The 19,820-nt window shown below is 39.9% G+C and overlaps 1 protein-coding gene and 1 pseudogene across 1 annotated transcript; one reads left to right on the top strand and one right to left on the bottom strand.

The window, feature by feature from the left end:
• The first annotated feature begins 3,201 nt into the window (after nucleotides 1–3,201).
• LOC127636176 (protein FAM166B-like) lies at nucleotides 3,202–12,883 on the top strand. The gene is made up of 6 exons (XM_052116601.1): nucleotides 3,202–3,641; nucleotides 4,919–5,142; nucleotides 10,216–10,370; nucleotides 11,626–11,758; nucleotides 11,915–12,127; nucleotides 12,233–12,883. The coding sequence occupies exons 1-6, from the start codon at nucleotides 3,577–3,579 to the stop codon at nucleotides 12,334–12,336; spliced, it is 894 nt and encodes a 297-aa protein (XP_051972561.1). The 5' UTR covers nucleotides 3,202–3,576; the 3' UTR covers nucleotides 12,337–12,883.
• Nucleotides 12,884–15,774: 2,891 nt separating this feature from the next.
• On the bottom strand, nucleotides 15,775–19,773 carry LOC127636029 (AP-4 complex accessory subunit RUSC2-like; annotated as a pseudogene).
• Nucleotides 19,774–19,820: the final 47 nt, after the last annotated feature.

Here is a 19,820-nt window from a genome sequence, read left to right as displayed (position 1 = left end):
AATAATATTTTATACTATGTAATGCTTACCCTTTTGAACTTGATGATGTAAAACTTAAGCTAATAAATTCTCTAACCATGATATGTTACTGTTTATGAATAATCTTTGTTTTTACTTTGTCCGAAGCATGCAAAATTACAAGGTGAATTCAGGAAGTCTGTTATGCATTTGACCGAAATGCATGAAGTTACCAGGTGAGTCACTTCGGCGTCTGATGTCCAAGTTTATGATATGAAAAAATTTCATGCATGTGTCAAGTGCATAACAGCAATGCACAAAGAGGTTCTAAAACATGCTTTCAAAGGTGGAAATGCATGATTATATTTAACTGGTAAATTATTTCATAACAAATAAACACACTGAAATCATTTTGCTAGAATTGTCCTAGATATGCTAAACAGCTTTCTTTGGTATTGCATCATGCACAATGGTTTTCCATGAAACACTTTTGCTTTATTTGATATATAAAATTACTACAAATCAATAATGTAAAATTTGTTTCATTACTTTCTCAGACCAGCAGTCACTTTTCATTGTACTGTGTATTGTGATGTGATAAAGATCAATATCTTAAAAAGAAGTAGACGTTGACTGAAAGATGCTCACCTCCATTTGGCTCTCAACTGTTTATTGTACAACTCTGCTTTCTTGGGATTTGAAGGAAGTGAATGAATTCTCCTTGGATAACTGAATCGATAATGTGATCTGAAATTAATTGTGTGACAGCTGGTTGTAAATGTGGCTGTGTTGCAATGGTACCATGGCTCAGCGGTTCCCCTTTCCACCTTCTGTGGGAGTCCTCTCTATGAGACATGCCCCAAACTTGTTTCTGTTCGTCTCAATGCTTGCGCCACCTTCGGACATGTTCATCTTGGAGCCACAGAGCAGAGAGACACATGAGGATGAGGAAGAGCAAACAGAAGGAGATGGTGATGAAGGTCGAACATCATCCTCAACAGAGCCATTAACTTGAGACTCCAAATTCAGCTGTTGTCATCAATAAGATCACGTGCAGTTCCTCACCTTGACTGACTAATAGCTTGTGGGAAGTCAGTTTTTGACATTGAACTGAAAAGCACCTTTTCAAAAGGCTGAACTCATGCTCTTGGATTATTGATCTGTTAAGACTTTTTGTGAGTGGGATGAACTTAAAATTAAAAGAATATATTGAGACTGCATATATATATATATATATATATATATATATATATATGCAGTCTCACTGAATCTGCTGGTATCCAGAAAAGAAAGTGCAAAAGAAGGTCCCAGATGCATTTAAAAGACATGATTTTATCCAACATAACAATATGACAATATACTGTTACTTTGAAAATACACATTGAACATAAATTAGCTGTTAAAAACTTAAAAACTGAAGGCAACATTTTTGCTTAGCTTAATTGTTTGAATTTGTAGGCCTGTGTGAACTAAAAAAAAGAAGCATGAATCCAAGTCACCTGCTATGCTTTTTTTTTGACAAAGAAAATTAGAGTAACTTATATCATAACAGAAAAGCTGCATTAAGAGGCTTTTTTCTGTTCCTGAAAGTTGTAAGTTGTTGCGGCAAGTATTTTTTTTTTTACAGTGCATAAGTGAAAAAATGAAAGTGTCAAGTTTATAACAATTGACTGTTGCCAGTGCTGAAAACCATAAAACCAATTAGCAGTCAACACAACAATCTTTAAACACTCAAGTTAAGAGAAAATGCCACTTTACAGTAATTTTTCACCTTAGTAAAGAATAAGAGTAAACTTAGTGAAACTTGCATAATTGTAGTCTCATTCATTTCACAGCTATGCAAAGTCTACTGGTCTGAGCCACACAGAGGAATACACATTCCTGTTCACTGATAACATCAGAATTCCTTTCTGTGTAGGAAAAATTAAAATAGGCCTACACTTCATTAAATTCAAGTGTCAAACATTAAACAGACTGCATCTCTAAATTCCTATGATGATAATCAATAAAATGTGAATAGATTTATGATATTATGACTCTAATCTGTGTGGTTAAGTGTATGTTATTATGGTATTATGCAACCAGGGTTACTTTTGAAAAATGTAATTTGTAATGTATTCTGTTAGATTACTCAAGGTCAGTAAAGTAATCTAAATACGTTGAATTACTTCTTCAGCACTGGTAGATTTTTTCACTTGTTTTGACTATAAAAACTCAGTACAGTAAGACAAAATACAAATTTAAAAAATGCATTCTCTGAAAAACCTAAATATCTTATGTAGTATTGTTTCTAAAACAAGATAAATCAAATCGATCTTGTTCTAAGGATTTTTAGATATTTTACAGGAAAACATGACAAAAATTATTATCAAGAATTTGATATTGGCCCTAATATCAAAGGTCTTACTATAAAAGGAGAAATTATGATCCAAAGTGAATTTTCCTGATAAAGAAATATGATTGTGTCTGGTTACATGTTTATGTAAAATGGCTAGAAATAGCATTTTAGCTTAGCGTAAAGCTGATAATATACACAAGGTTTATTTCTATTTCTTCTGCTCCAAACATACTTCAAACTTACTTCTCTGTCTGCTCGTATGAATATAACACATCATAAGAAAGTGTTTCACCGCTGTTCAAATGCACTTTCAGATGGAAAACATTTACACATATAAATGATGTGATCCAAAGTACTAAATATTAAATGAAACAAATGACAATAAAATGCAAATTAATCTCTTCAGTAATCAAAATACTTTTTGAATGTAACTTTATTATAATGAAAAATTATTTAAATTGTAACTGTAGTGGAATACAGTTACTAATATTTTGTATTTTAAATACAAATATGTATTCCGTTACTCCCCAACCCTATATGCAACTATAAGCCAAATTAGTCCACATAATTAAATTGTTACTTCAATAAATATTACATAAATCTTTGTCTTCTTGTATCTCATCAAGCTGAAAACAAAGTGAATTCATTAGAATTAAAAAAAAAATTATAATATCAATAACAACAACAATAATAATAAAAAACAACTATAATATATTTCGACTAGTAGGCCTATATTTCATTCTTGTTCCCAGTGACAGTATAAAAACAAGCATGCAATGTGTGTTTTCTTCTCACACGTTAACATTCACTGGCTCAATCGATTATATTTTCGGTCACAGTTATAGTAACAACATGACATAACTATAATGCAGTAAAACTAAACATCTGTCCATCTTATACTGTAAGTGCATTTCCGCTGCTAACCACAAGAGGCTGCAACATCACCACTGACTTGTCATGTACCGTCAAACTCAATAGGTAAACAGTTAAGCGTTCCTATTCTAATTTACAGTTTGTGTTTAAGAATTAATGGCTGAATTCACTTTCTTTTCTGTCGTTTTTAATCACCATCATATTTAATTTAGCTGCTCGCTTTAATATGAGCCTATTCTTTTTCAGGATGACCAAATACTATCCGTGACATCATCTCGCGTTCTCTACACAATAGTGGCACGCGGACAATCTACATCATCACCGTGACGCACTCACTAGCAACCGTCCACAACACTTACAGTGTGTTGGAAACTACTGCGAGCTTCACTAAATTCAGCCAACACGACATGGAGCAGTTTCCACCGAAATTTAGTAAAGTGCTGGTGACACCTGACCCGCAGTACATTCCAGGGTAAGTCTGTGTCGAGTTCTCTGAATTAGTAAATGAACTGTTATAGTTTGGGTCCCATAACCACTGTTTGTTTTTAAATAATGTTAATAAGGTGCACTCTTGCTTTTGCAGGATAGTTTAGGTAGTTTCTAGGTCTGTGTTTATCCAAATCCTGATCTGCCAAAGTTGTAAATAAAACTCCTTTCTAAATTTAACTTCAAACTATGCTCTGTTAAAGGTGTACTCAGAGATTCCTGAGAAACACTGTTGATATTCGAACCTTCAGTGCTTCTTTGGTAGCTCCGCCCCCACCAACTCCAGACACTCACATCTCTCCTGCTACTAAATCTAACATCACAACAACAGCATATGTGTTCTGTGAAACATAGCTACATTTATGTTACCCACCTATCAAGAAGAAAAAGAGCAACTTCTGCATCCGTCTTCAAGCCTTTCACCTCTCTGAGATCTCTCCACTGTTCAAAAGCTGATGCGGCTTCTAGATGTCGACTGATCATAATCCTCCTTCGTTTAATTTATATTCATCTGACCTTTTTCTCTTGGTCTGTTTCTCAGCCATATGTCCTCCTTGGAGTTTAGAAAGTTCACATCAGTCAGATTTGCTGTCGCTCTTCTAACGAATTTCCCTCTTGCTCTGCCCCCACCCCCCATCCTGTGCACGTGCAAGAACCACCCCCTGTTGCTGATTGGCTGGAGAATTGCTCTGTGGATTGGTCTGTTCCAATTTGTTTTTGTCCCATTTACAGAGCCAGGGGCTGTGTACAAATACTAGATTTGTTTTACAGCCCACCCACAGAACAGACAGAATATTTGCAGAATTTGACATGAAGTGTATTGGATTAGAATTACTGAGTGCACCTTTAAAGTGAACATGTTTAATGATAGCTGTCACACTTGATGAGTTCATATAATCTCATGGCAACTAGTGCAAGTGGTTCGAAACTAAAAACTTTTATTTATCTATTCATCTTCACAGTTATCTATCTGTGTGTGTGTGTGTGTGTGTGTGTGTGTGTGTGTGTGTGTGTGTGTGTGTGTGTGTGTGTGTCTGTCTGTCTGTCTGTCTGTCTGTCTGCCTGCCTTATCTATCTATCTATCTATTGGTCTGTCTGTCTGTCATTGGATTTTCACAGCTTGTTTCACTTAATTTTACATCTTTTGAAATCACACAGAAAAATGCAAAGTTCACAAAATTTGTGATAACCACTTTTTTGTTATCTTTATGGAAGAGTATAATTTCTTTATTTCTATTGAAATCTGCTGATGGTTGTGTTCAGGTATGCAGGCTACTGTCCTCAGCTGAAGTATCATGTGGGCCAGACATATGGTCAGTTAACAGCAAAGCTCCTGACTTCTCCAGATGTGTCCCACTCACAGAGGCTTGTGCTCCAATCCGGCCACTTCCCATCCACAGAGAATGACACCGGGCCGATCAGCGAGATCTGGAGGAGCCAACATGAAGGAAGGAGGAACCTGGAGAAAATGATACCAGGATACACAGGTTATAATTAGCTTGGGCATAAATTGTTTTAATAATTACTGAATATGATGTACATCAAATATGTATACTGTGTTACAGGGCTCTCTGGAATGTCCTACAGTGCTTATTTCTGATTGGTCAATTGCATCATTCTGAGGTCTAATATTTTTGTACTGTATAATGACCACTAAATTGTATAATTGACCATTGACCCAGAAAACCTACATAGCTGTACTAGTTTAATTTATTTTTTATTACTCGGTGGTCTTCTAATAAAACAATAAACACAAAACAATTAAGTACCACCTACTCGCCACCAGAGAAATCACACTTTTAGAAAAAAAATTAAATAAAAAGTGGATAATTTTATATTAATATTTTATTTTTATAATTATTGTTTTTTTTATGTATTACTTTGCCACCATATATAAACATTACAAAAATCAAAGGGGTCAGCGCAATGTAAACATTTTCTCTTTTACAGACAAATAATAATAAAACAGTTTAAATGAGAAAAGCCTTGCAATGTTAGGGATGATCTCAGTGTGCTTGAGACACAGCACTGCCTCAGCATCCATTCATTTGCAGTACTTGGTCTTTATTGCAGTGAGTGCAGAGAAGCCTTTCTCACAAAGGTAGGTAGTAGCAAAAGGCATTAAACCTGCACAGCTTTGAAGGAGAGGGCAGGATGTTCACTCTGTCTTTGGATCCAAAAATTCAAAAGTGACTGTCATTTCTATTATGACTTGAGAGTTACATCAGATGATAATTCTAACAACTTCTCCTGTTGAACACAAGTCAGTTCTGGAGGGCTTTCTTTGACATCAGTAGTAATGGGATTTATGACCCACTCTGGTCTTGCATCCTCTGTAAAGTACTCTGTAAGTTATTTTATTAATGACGAGAGGTGCACAACTTTTACATCTTGACTTTATTGATGCAAAGCTGTAGCTTATTCTTCATGGTAGATAAAATCATCATGCACATCAAAAAATTATAAAATGAGCCCCTGCAGTTACAAATTCAGTTCATTCAAATGTGAGAATATATCAGCCAAATAGGCTAATTTTGCCAGCCTATTTCATCAAACAGACATGCTAGCGAGACTGCAGCTGATGCAAAATTATCTGCACCTCGGAGGGAAGTTCATAGAGCCACATGAGTACTTTGCCACTTGATAACATCTCACTTTAGAATGTAGCAAAAACTGCACATGTTTACTGCCTCATTACAGAGCACACTAAACAGATGTGAATTCATGGGTCAAGCTTTGATCAAATTCACAACAAGCAGAATCTACCAGTTTTTTTATTTATTTTATCAATAGATAAAAATCGCAGAGGCAGCTCTTACCCCGGTAAGGGAAGTGGGCATCCGCATACTCAACTACCACGATGACAGGCTCATCCTGGCTCACCCTCGAGAGTTACTATGCGCTCACAGGGACCAGGTACTCAGGCACCTCAGCCGTCTAGTGCTTCAGGTCAACTGGGAAAAGAGCAAGCTCGTCCCGGTTCAGAGCATCTCTTTTCTTGGCATGGAGTTAGACTCAGTCTCAATGACAGTGCGCCTCATCAGTGCTCACATGCCTTGATCTCTTCAAGCCCGGCACACCAGTTCCTCTAAAACAATTCCAGAGGCTCCTGGGGTATATTGCATCCTCAGCCACGGCCGCTCCGCTCGGGTTGATGTATATGAGACCACTTCAGCACTAGCTACAGACTCGTTTCCCGAGATGGGCATGGCGCAACGGCACATACCGTGTGACAATCACCCCTTCTTGCCATCAGACTTTCAACCCTTGGACAGACCTCTGCTTTCTGCGGACTGGAGTCCCCTTGCTGCAGGTGTCCAGACATGTCGTGTTTACCACAGACGCCTCTCGACAGGGTTGGTGCGCCGCGTGCAATGGGCACGCTGCCGCTGGCCTCTGGACAGGACCCTGGCAGCGTTGGTACATCAACTTTCTAGAGTTGCTGGCTGTATCTCTTGTCCTCCAGAGGTTTCTGGAAGGTGTATATAGCAGCTATCGCAGCCCTCCATGACGCAGTAGATGGCAAGTCCCTAGGTAAGCAGGACTTGATTATCAGGTTCCTGAAAGGCACCCGGAGACTGAACCCTCCCCAGCCTAGCCTATTCCCCTCCTGGGATCTCTCAGTGGTTCTCTCGGGCCTTCAGAAACCCCCCTTCGAGCCGCTTGATTCAGTTGAGCTCAAGGCCCTCTCCCTGAAGATGGCCCACCTGATCGCATTAGCCTCCATCAAGAGGGTTGGGGACCTGCAAGCGTTCCCTGTCAGTGACACCTGCCTGGAGTTCGGTCTGGCACATTCTCACGTTATCCTGAGGCCGCGACCGGGCTACGTGTCCAAGGTTCCTACGAACCCCTTCAGGGACCAGGTCGTGAACCTGCAAACGCTGCCCCGAGAGGAGGCAGACCCAGCCCATTCATTGCTTTTTCTGGTACATGCTTTGCGTATCTATTTGGACCGCATGCAGAGCTTTAGATGTTCTGAGCAGCTCTTTGTCTGCTTTGGCGGAGTTCGCCTTCTCCAAACAGAGGTTAGCTCACTGGGTCGTTGATGCTATTTCCTTAGCTTATCACACCCAGGCCGTGCCTGCCCCCTTGCGGGTTCGAGCACACTCTACGAGAAGTGTGGCATCCTTGTGGTCACTGGCCCATGGCACCTCCTTGGCAGACATCTGCAGAGCAGCGGGCTGGGCAACACCCAATACCTTTGCCAGATTTTACAATCTCAGGGTTGAGTTGGTCTCATTCCATGTTTTGTCAGGTCTGAGCCTGTAGAACTCGGTAATGCGGCACAACCGACCGGGTGTTCCGCTTGCACACAGCGCCCTTCACCAAGTTGATCCAGTGCGCCTTCTATCCCAGGTTAGCCACTAAGCGTCGCTCCCTGGATGTTCTCCTCCCTAGCCTTCTGGCCGGCAAATTCAGTGGAGCAATTCGCGGCCAGACCCACTACGAGTCACAGGTGCTCTGTACTGGGGTCGGGCTCCACAGGCTTAGTTCCTTTCTCAGGCAAACTCCCCGTGATGTATTTCCCACGGTACAGTCCCCCTGTCAGCGGACCCGCATTTCCTTTGAGCAGCACCGCTGCCCCGGTCGCCGTGCTTTAGAGTCCCCCCTCATTAGGCTGGACCTGCCAGTGCGCCATTTCCTATATACGGCTTCACAACCCTCGTGGTGTATTTGCCACATGTTACCTCCCCCTAGACTGGGCAGGATGTGGCCTCCGTAGGGTCTTTCCCCCTGAAAGAATAGGACTGGGATAGACCGCCTTCCCCGATGCATTTCATAGCGTTAAGCCGCTTCATGTCCTATGTGAGAGACATAGCAAGAGAAAAGGCCACGGCTGCCGGGCTTGCTCCCATGCTAGTCATGTAGTACCTGTCCCCCCCCTCAGGGGTGCGGGGAACCTAAGGTCTGTATGTGACATCTCTTTGGGGGCGTTGGGGAGGGCTACGTGCAGCCGACACAGTTGCCTCTAGCACGCAGTAGCCTGCTTGCACCTGTCTCGACGGTTCACGTAACATGGTCAATGCGTGGCATTTTTAGATGGGTCCCCTTGTGTCACTTAATTCGACACAACTTCGAGTGAGTGACAAAGGGGAAAGTCATTGTTACTGTTGTAACCTCCGTTCCCCAAGGGAAGAAACGAGATGTTGTGTCCGTCCTGCCACAGCACTAGACCTACCACTGTAAACGGCCATACCTTATTTTCGGCTCCTCAGTGCAAAATCCTGACTGACACTCGCTGCCCCGCTTCCCTTTATACCGGTATGTCCGGGGGGGGAGCATGCAAATTTCTGGGTGGGGTCTTGAGCGGAGCCTGCAACGCGAATCGAAAGTAAGTGCCGTTAAATATTTTTTCCACTTTGAGCATTTGTTTGCCATCTCCATTTCTTTGTGATACAGTGTTGTAGCCACGCACAGTCAATTTCCATTGGCTGCTCATCATATGACTTCAGATTTAAGTCGTGGAGCATCATACACTACAAGATTTTCTCTATAGTCCACTCAAAAATGTCAAATATTTTTTATATCTTCTGATTAAATGGAATAATTTAAAACCAGAGTAACTGAATCATCTCTGTCAAACATTAGGCCATCCTGACCTTGAACATGCTCAAACTGGTATTCTTATGACTATGTTCACACATAGCATCAAAACTGACCTTTTAAGGTGATGTTACATCTTGTCATTCAGAAAATAGCCAGTGCAAAATTTACCAGTATTTTCGAACAGGGCCTGTTCACACATGACATCTAAACAGAAAGTTGCAGGTAATCTTCTTGAAAAGGCTGTATCTGTGAAAGCGACTAAAGCTAGAATCTCACATCACATAACGCATTACGGCCTTGGGTCCTCTTCCGTGTCAGTGACAGTAAACCCCAAACTGTGGTAATCTGAATTGTACTGCCTCATAGCCATTCTCTGACTCAAGGAGTTCTGTGAATATCAGGATCGACCGTGAAGGTGCTGCCAGCTGCACCATCTCCCTAAAAGGGATAGTTCACCCAGAAATGAAAATTCTCTCATCGTTTACTCACACTTATTCCATTCCAGATGTGTTCTTTCATCTGCTGGACTCAAATTAAGATTTTTAGAAGATTTTCTTAGCTGTTTGGGTCCATCCAATGCAAGTGGATGGTTGCCAAAATCTTTTTCGTGTTTTAAATTGACACAGTACCACCTGGGGGTGCTTTGTGTACCACAGCTTGAGAATCATTTAATTAAACTGTGTAGTGGGCATTATAAAAAATATTTTAGTGCAGAATGCCGTTATTGACCAATCAGAATCAAGTATTCCAGAGAGCTGTGTAATAATTTACAATAATATCTGGCTGACTGTATATCATCCTTTACATTGTATTAGCAGATGAGGTGGATGTTTATGTTATGTAATATTTCTAAATATGTGCAGTGGGGCTGACTCTACTAATGCAGTTCTCTTATGTGCCTTTTGTAATAAATGTTACGCAGTTTACCCCTTGTTTTGAAATGCCTTCAGACTGTTTTGTGTCTGGTTCGCAGAACTGTTAATATGCACTGTTTCTATGTGTTGTTCTCCCAGGTTTTGTACCATTGCGTCAAAACTACTTCTGCAAAACATATGCAGAAACGTGTCGAGAGGCGCTATTAGATTTTAACCAGAAACAAGAGAGAAGGCTTCGTGCAATCTCTGCTGACCTGCCTCCTGCTGTCAACAGCAGTTTCCCAGACTTCAAAGTGAGCCGTCACACTCAGCTTACTTCTCTTTCACAGCTCTTCTCTGTAGGGTCACCCTGTTTAATTATACATGCTAAATATCCAGTATCAAAGCAGGTTGAGTATCACAGGCCCTGTAATTGAAAAAGAAATATACTGCTACTAAACAGCCTTTTAAACCAGGACCAAACCATTATCATCCCATTATGTGGCAACAAGCTGTGGAAGTCCACTGATTGACTGTTTGGCAATAACAAAAATCCAAAAGAAGATAAAGATGCTATTAAGTACATTGCTTTAGCCTCATTCATCAGCTACTTTTCTAGCTTGTTATTTTAAAAGGAATATTTGACCTAACAATACAAATTTTGTCATAATTTACTCAACCCTGTTTTGTTGCAATCTCATTAAACTTTCTTTTAGAAGACTAGGAAAATGGCATAGGAGTCATAATGGACTATTTTTATGGTACTTAATTGTTTGTCCATTTTGGTGCTTGGCAGGAAATATCAACATGTATTTTAATGGTATAGAAAATACATTTTGCCTTACAAAGACGGAAAATGGGGTTGGAAAGACCAAAGTAAATGATGAGAAAATGTATATTTTGGGGTGAGCTATTCCGTTAAATGTATAGTTTTAGAATAACATGTGTATTAGCAGAACCAGCAGGCATATCACCCTTTAGCTCAATATCAGTTGCCCACTGAAGCTAAGCAGGGTTGAGCCTGGTCTGCACCTGGATGGGAGAACTCCTGGGGAAAACTAAGGTTACTGCTGGACGAAGTATTAGGGAGGCCAGCAGGGGTTGCTCATCCTGCGGTCTGTGTGGGTCCTAATGCCCCAGTATAGGGATGGGACCACTATACTGTAAAAAGGCACCGTCCTTCTGATGAGACTTTAAACCGAGGTCCTGAATCTCAGTGGTCATTAAAAATCACAGGACACTTCTCGAAAAGAGTAGGGGTGTAACCCGGATGTCCTGGCCAAATTCCCCTCATTGGTCCCTTTCAAACATGGCCTCCTAGTAATCCCTATCCATTAATTGGCTCTATAGCTCTACTATTTTCTCTTCATCAATAGCTGGTGTTTGGTGAGCATACTGGCGCATTATTGCTGCTGCTGATCCAGGTGGATGCTGCACACTGGTGGTGGTTGAGGAGAGTTCTATGTTCACTGTGTAAAGCACTTTCAGTGTAGTGTCAGAAAAGTGCTATATAAATGTAACATTCATTCATTCATAAATATTTAAGCTAACGTTTGTCCTTTGTTATAGCCTAGAAGGTTGAACACACCTCTGATAGCCATATCTAAAGATCCAGCACCGTATAAGTCCCCGGACCCCTGGAAGCCTCAAGGCTCTCCGTACCTCATGGAGGATAGCAGCCCACATAAGTATTTCATCTCAGGTTAGCCAGAGCTGAGCTTAAGGAAGAAGTACCTCACAGTACCTTAAATATTTACATAATTTACAATAAAAGACATGAGTTACTGCAACATTTATAGCTTGCTCAGAATTTTGCACCACGGTGTAACTTTTGCCATTTTGACTTGTGTATGTGCAGGCTTTACTGGCTATGTCCCAAAAGCCCGGTTCCTCTTCGGGGCTGGATATCCCATGACCACCAATAAGGCACTGATCCAGTTTGGCAAGGAAATGAAAGCAGGTCAAACTTCCCTCGGCTTGCCAGAGGAGGAGACTGACAGCTTGCCTATGATCACCACAATATACCCCTCCAAAACAGGTCTCCTACCCTGCTACACAGGGCACATACCAGGTGTGATTGATTAACATAGTAGTGAATTATGTTTCCTACCTAATTATGATTTCTGTCTTAGTAATAGGGCAATGCAAATACGGTTTTGTCATTTTATATCACCAGGATACAGGTTTCAATATGGCCATACATTTGGACAGCTCACTAATAATGCTTTGGGTCTGACTGGTACACAGAGGAAGAAAAGTGGGGAAAACAGACTGAATTGAAGACTCAACTGAAAACAGTTATTACACCCAACACATCTAAGGGCAAATAAAGGCATTTGGTCAGCTAACAAGCAACATGTTGTAGCTGTTGAGTTTAACCAAAACTCTTGTTTCTATTTATACTCTGGGTCTATTGAATGGTTGATTTTGATTAGTTGATGGACTTTCTAAGGTGTGCAATTATTTTTCAAGTAAACTAACAGCTATGAAGAAGTTCCAGGCAGGGGGTAGATGGAGCGATTGGGGGAGGTACTCGTTCCATATCACTCTTATTTCAAAGAGCTGTACAGGCTACCACAACAAAATAACCAATTAAAACAAAGACACTGGTTAAGTACATCAGATAAGAATGGTAAACAATGTCTATAATATCCTAAATTTATTTAAATTTTGATTGAAAAGTGTCTCTCTCTTTCGCACTCGTCTCACACACACACACACACACACACACACACACACACACACACACACACACACACACATATCGAGACTCGAGTTGCAACCAACAAATTGAGCCGCACCCCCTGTGACTTGTTCAATATAACAGTTTCTATTACCGAAATAACTTTTAATATGTGAAAATGTTTATATTTCAATGTATTTCACCCTAATCAGCCTCACATAGCTGTAGTGGAAAGCACTGTGCCACCCCTTACCCTCTCTATCGCTCTCACACAAACTCTCTCAGGAGCAAAGTCAGTGCACCCCTTGACTTTGTGATTGTAAACAGTTGTTTAGCAATGCAAAAGCTGTACAAAAATGGTGACACTTAAGTGAGACTTAAACTTACACTTTGTCAATTTGAAGTGATGTTATTCCCTTATGAGAGCCACTTTAAACACAGGTAATTCCACACGCGGTCTCTCTCAGATAAAGGCTTGAGCTGTATCAAAGCTAGATAAACTTGATCAACAATTTCTATATTATCTGAAATATCTTTGTGAAACATCCTCGCGCTCCCCCTCTCTTAAGATCTCTCGCACACATGGACACACATACGCATTACGCACAAGCTTACGAGCAAAAAACAGAGCCATCATGTCAGTGCACACCTGCATGTCAGCAGGGTGGAAAACAGTTGTTAAGGTTTACATCAGAGAAGCTATATACAAAAATAGCAACACTTGCTGCTGCTGAGAATTGCATAAACTTACATCTTGGTGATTTTTAGCAATGTTACTGCTGACGAGAGCTGCATCAAAAAAGTTAATCCCAGACGCGATCTCTCTGTTTATGAGTTTCTCTCTTTCGATCCCTCAAAATAAAACGCACACACGCACTACCTTGTTACTCCAGTAAAGCAGCTCAAGCCTCGCTATCCTCTGTTGCTAGTTCTAAAGTGATGTTTTCGAACTAGCCATGATGGCTCAGACTGTATCAAAGCAAGATGCTGAATCCACGGCAGAAGAAAGTAGTTCCAATCACAAGAGTGTTTTAGGGACAAAAAACAGAAAATGTCTTGAGATAAAATCCTGAACGATGCCTTAAGTTATGGTAACAGTGGTATAAGCGGAATAATTGACTGCGGCCCGTTTAATGATTGAAACATAATGCACATCCAAGGTGTTACCACATCAGGTAACACCTTGGAAAGCCATAATTCAATTGAAAAACAAACTGTTTTTTTTAAGAAAAAAAAAAACACCTCACAATATCCCGGTTGCATAAGTGTGCACACCCTTAAACTAATACTTTGTTGAAGCACCTTTTGATTGTATTACAGCACTCAGTCTTTTTGGGTAGGAGTCTATTAGCATGGCACATCTTGACGTGGCAATATTTGCCCACTCTTCTTTGCAAAAGCGCTCCAAATCTGTCAGATTGCGAGGACATCTTCTGTGCACAGCCCTCTTCAGATCACCCCACAGATGTTCAATTGGATTCAGGTCTGGGCTCTGGATGGGACATTCCAAAACGTTAATCTTCTGGTGAAGTCATGCTTTTGTGGATTTGGATGTGTGCTTTGGGTCATTGTCGTGCTGAAAGGTGAAATTCCTCTTCATCTTTCTAACAGATGCCTGAAGGTTTTGTGTCAAAATTGCCTGGTTTTTGGAACTGTTCATACTTTCCTCCACCCTGACTAAGGCTGAAGGAACTTAAGTTCCTTAAGTTCCAGCTGAAGAAAAACAGCCCCAAAGCATGATGCTGCCACCAACATGCTTCACTGTGGGTATGGTGTTCTTTGGGTGATGTGCAGTGTTGTTTTTGCACCAAACATACCTTTTGGAATTATGGCAAAAAGTTCAACCTTGGTTTCATCAGACCATAACACATTTTCCCACGTCCGTTTGGGAGACTTGATGTTTGTTTTTGCAAAGTTCAGCCGGGCTTGGATGTTTATCTTTGTAAGAAAAGGCTTCCGTCTTGCCACCCTACCCCATAGAATACAGGAGATTGTTGTCACATGTAGCACACAGCCAGTACTTGCCAGAAATTCCTGCAGTTCCTTTAATGTTTCTGTAGGCCTCTTGGAAGCCTCCCTGACCAGTTTTCTCCTCGTCTTTTCATATATTTTGGAGGGACGTCCAGTTCTTGGTAATGTCTCTGTTGTGCCATATTTTCTCCACTTGATGATAACTGTCTTCACTGTGTTCCATGGTATATCTAATGCTTTGGAAATTATTTTGTACCCTTCTCCTGACTAATATCTTTCAACAATGAGATCCCTCTGATGCTTTGGAAGCTCTCTGCAGACCATGGATTTTGCTCTGAGATGCAACCAAGAAAATGTCAGGAAACTCCTACTAGAACAGCTGAACTTTATTTGTGATTAATCAGAGTCATTTTAAATGATGGCAGGTGTATAATTACTTCTATTTAACATGAGTTTGAATTTGATTGGTTAATTCTGAACACAGCCACATCCCCAGTTATAAGAGGGTGTGCACACTTATGCAACCAGGTTATTGTACATTTTTCATTTTTCCCCCACAAAGATTTCAGTTTGTTTTTCAATTGAATTGTTCACATTATAGGTCACATTAAAAGTGGAAAAAGGTCTGACATGATCTGTCTCATTCTTTTACATCACAAAAACCTGGCATTTTAACAGGGGTGTGTAGACTTTTTATATCCACTATATATATATATATATATATATATATATATATATATATATATATATACTATATATAAAAATCCATGGACACATTATGCATCAACTACCAATTTAAGTTTAATTATTGAACTCCCAGTAATGCATTACAATAATCTAGTCTTGAGGTATGAACGCATTAATTCGTAGCTGCTTATTTTTAGAGGTTTTTGGTCTTATAATCAGTACCTCTGTTTTGTTGGAATTTAGTAAAAGGACATTTCTGGCCATCCAGTCTTTGATTTCATTTAGTACACTGCTAATTTGGAGAATTGTGAAATTTTGTTGGGTTTCAAAGAACTATCGTCGGCATAACAGTGGCAACTTATTCCACGATTCCTGATAATATCTCCTAAGAGAGGCATTTATAAGGAGGCCCTAAAACTTATCCCTGTGGTACTCCATACATATCTATACATGTACACCAATACAAACACAATACAAACTTTCAAAAAGCTTTTATTTTCACAAGGATCTCACTAGGCACAACTTTAATATCAGGAAATTGGAAAATCACTGCCATTTAAAAACTTTCTCCCACAGTGACTCATAATCAAAGTGTCAAACTCAATAAGCTCTTGTCCATGTTACTGTCACTAAACAGTAGGGGTCAATACCACTACTTAACTAATCCAGCCGCTGAAACGGTAGTAAATGTACAAATACTCCGCATGCATTGTTATGAAAAGAAAATATTTATATTTAATAGATTTAATCATGCAAAAATGCAATAAATCCGGGAATACTAATTCACTTAGTACGTAATTGGGAAAAACAATTTGTTTGTCATGCATCATCATTTATGCATTTATTCAGCATAATACCAAAATAATAAACACAGACCAGATAGGTATGTACCTTTTATAGAGTTCAACAACAGCAAAAACATATTTTATTTTTACATTGACAGCTAATGTGAGACATAGAGAAAGTGCAGGGATTGTTTGGAAAAGACTTCTGGGGACCTCAGTTCCAGTTTTGTTTGTTTGAGTGCTGGCAGAAAATATCCATCCTCATCAAATACTCTAGATACTATGCTTTGATTAAGTATGATAAATTGAATTTAAAAGCTTTATCATCACATCATGACTTGGTAGTGAATATTCAAATACTGTATATAAAAAAACAAAAAAAAAATGTATAAAGCAATTTCTCTTGATTTGGAAATAACTTCAAGGCACCATTCTATAAAGCATTGAGGAAAAGATATGGTTGGATTAAACAGGGTGTATCGGTTCAGTACTTAATTATACATTCATCTTAAAATATTATTCTAGTGCTTTTTTGTCATTATGTATTAATTGTGCTTCTATACTCTCTTTCTGAAAACAGAATACTTACAGGCTTTTTAGATTTAGCATTTGTTCTTCATTTGCTGTGCTTTTGACATGGTTGCTACTGAGATGAATCTCTGGCCATTTCACTGTCCACACTGATTTTCCAAGCAGATCCACTTTTGATGCACCAAGCTTGAGCCATTCTGAGGGCCGCCTGCAAAAAGACAAATGTTCTGACATGAAGACAGCTGCTGTTAAAAAACGTTTTGAAAAGAAATGAATAATTATAGCTACTAACCTATTTCTCAGAGTTCCACTTAAGTTATTTTGGGCCCTCTCTGACCCAGCTGGGGTTCCAACTCCAGAGCCAAAGAGCCTGGCCCAACTCTGCTCACCTAAGGATTCGTCCTCCTGAGGCCTTGGTGAAGATCCTGGCACCTCGCCAGTTTCCATTCTGGTTTCATCATCCTCTTCCCTATGTGTAGTGTCAAAACAGCTGATCGCCATTCCACAATCTGAGGTGGGTGTCTGATTAAGCCAACACCCATCAGTTACCCTTTTACTAAAAACTTTACGCTGATCTAAAGGACTCTTGTGGTTCTTTTGGATCAGGCTCATCTGAAAGATCTGAGCTGACTGAGCAAGAAGCAGATGGTGCAGGGTACTCTTTTTTTTTTTTTTTGCTTCTGCTTACTTTGAAGGTGAGGTTCAGATGGAAAATGGAGATCAAAAGGCAGCAAGGAGAGTGGCTTCATCAAGAGGAGCAGCTCCTGGAACAATGGCTTGTACGTTGACCCTTGGGCCAGAGCCAAGAAACCCCATTGGTGATAGTGTTCCATCAAAACATCTTGGAAAGAAATGAGTATAGAATGGTGAACAATCATGCATTCCAGTGCATTCTATTCTCTCTGAAAATGACTTACCTACACAAGTGTATAAATGATGCATCCAAAATTCCAGAGCACACAAGCTAAAGAGCAGGATGTTCATTAGATAATTGTATTGTTGTAACAGAACCTTTACAGATGTGTTAAGCATTTGACCTAGTTTAGCAGATCCATGATGAAGACATTTAGCCTCATACTGTGACTTGATAATTGGGAACATTTCTTTACCTCAGATACCAATCTGTCAGGCATTCGGCTAGATGATCCTGAGGAGAATGATTTATGTTGGAACTGTTATACTACAGTGTTCATAAGCTTTGGGACAGAATCAGAATAAAGAACACTAACTTGATTTTCCATTAAATCTGATTGATTCGCACTGACCTGGCTGGGCAGTTGCCTCTACGACATTTCATAGTTTGTTGCGACGCTGTCCAATGATCAGGCCCAATTTATAGGCTTTCAGACCATTGCGAAGAATGTTCTGTATTGCGGGGCAGAGCTGTTTCAGGACAAGTTGGGTGATACTGGTGCACAGTGAGCTGTTCTCAAGTCTGATCTGAAAACAGATATGAAATGACAAAATATAATTGAGACTTCATATACATCGAAAATGACACCACACATCTGAATGTCGAACTCTTCAGTATACAGAGCAATTGTGCTAGGAACCTTGGGTGATTTTTGAAATTTCTCATATTTTCAGTGATTCATTTATCCAATATATTTTGCCCCAATTTCAATGTTACATAAGCATCAATGACTATTTTTGTCAGTTGGGATGACCTGTTCCTCTGGATCTCGTCTTGAACTGAAATGTGCTGTTATTAGATCCACTGCCAAACTCACAGCTTTCAACATACCTGGAGAAAAACATGAATGAAAGAAGGGGTGTTAGTGAAAATTAGAAGGATAGAATTCATACAACATATTCTGCTTAGCAGCAGTGTTTCGGAACCCTCAACATCCTAATTAAAAAATGACTTTAGTAAGGAAAAAACACGTACAAATATACACTCGTTGTTTGAATTACATTTTAAGTGCTGCAGTTATGGGTCATTTCTAACCAAGGACAACTGTAAATGAGGACATGGGAAACCTACTATAAAAAGGACAGTAGTATGTACATTTGTGCTCACTTAGAAACACACAAACAGGCAGAGTGCTTTAATCAATCCAAGGCAGTGCTAGTTAAAAGTAGGTCACATTTTCCTCTTCAGGGAAGCAGTAGCAATGCTGCAGATATCCACTCTGTATCATTTTCTATAACCATAGATGAGGAGAGAGGATTTCGGCCCTATTTAATTAAATAAATCCTGTCTTAGTGGACAGAATTGTATTTCTCTGTTTTTAATCGTTCAATTTCAGTTTTTGGCATGTCTGTGTGGGAATTTCTGCATGTCTGCAGAAATTTCATAAATGTCATGGCCATGCGAATCTTAAGCACATTTCTATACTGAGTCACAATAACAGAACGTCACATTTTGGCAATTGAGTAATGATAGTCATGTGAAAATGTAGGGGGGAAAAGGTGAAGGGTATAGTCACGAACAAATGTATGCAGAATCTGAATACTTAGCATCTCACTTCTCTTGTGTAGAAAATTAACTTCTAAACGGGCTTCTGGAAAAAGGCAGAACTCCACAGGGGGTCTATCAACCATGGTGAATGAGTCACCATGATGAAGTTCCCTCTTTACACCTGCAGAGTTGAAGAAGTGCAAATCAGATCAAATCATTGTCAAGACATAATTTAACTAAATTAGTTGAAATAATAACTTAAGATTTCTAGACACCCACAAGGTGACCTCCTTGGCCCAAATATATGGTGGATATTAGTGCTGAGTTCTTCATTGGTGCAGACCTGTGAGGCTGCTTCAAAAGGCCACAGGGATCTTTGTCCAGTGCAGGGTAAAGAGATGAGAGAGTTGATGTAAACCAAGGAGGGGATGGAGGTAGTGGCAGGGGAGAAACTTTGATGAGAAGGGTATGAGTAATACTGAGGGTCCTTGGCCAACAGCTCCTCTCTGATTATTGGTGGAGTCTGAACAAGGGGCAACTGCTCTAGAGGACATTTCTGTTCGTGGTTTGTGGAGGCCAATGACTGTGGACAAGCTTGTTGTTTTCCAGTCCAATTATGTTTTTGGGTTGGGTATGTGTGGTTTGAGCAGGCCTTTGAACTCTACTCTGTGTGCTCTGTGCTTTGAGGACTTCTTGCTCTCATTGG

The sequence above is a fragment of the Xyrauchen texanus genome, chromosome 43 (genome assembly GCF_025860055.1).
Source record: "Xyrauchen texanus isolate HMW12.3.18 chromosome 43, RBS_HiC_50CHRs, whole genome shotgun sequence".
In the NCBI taxonomy this organism is placed as follows: Eukaryota; Metazoa; Chordata; class Actinopteri; order Cypriniformes; family Catostomidae; genus Xyrauchen; species Xyrauchen texanus.
This window is presented reverse-complemented; position numbering and strand designations above follow the sequence as displayed.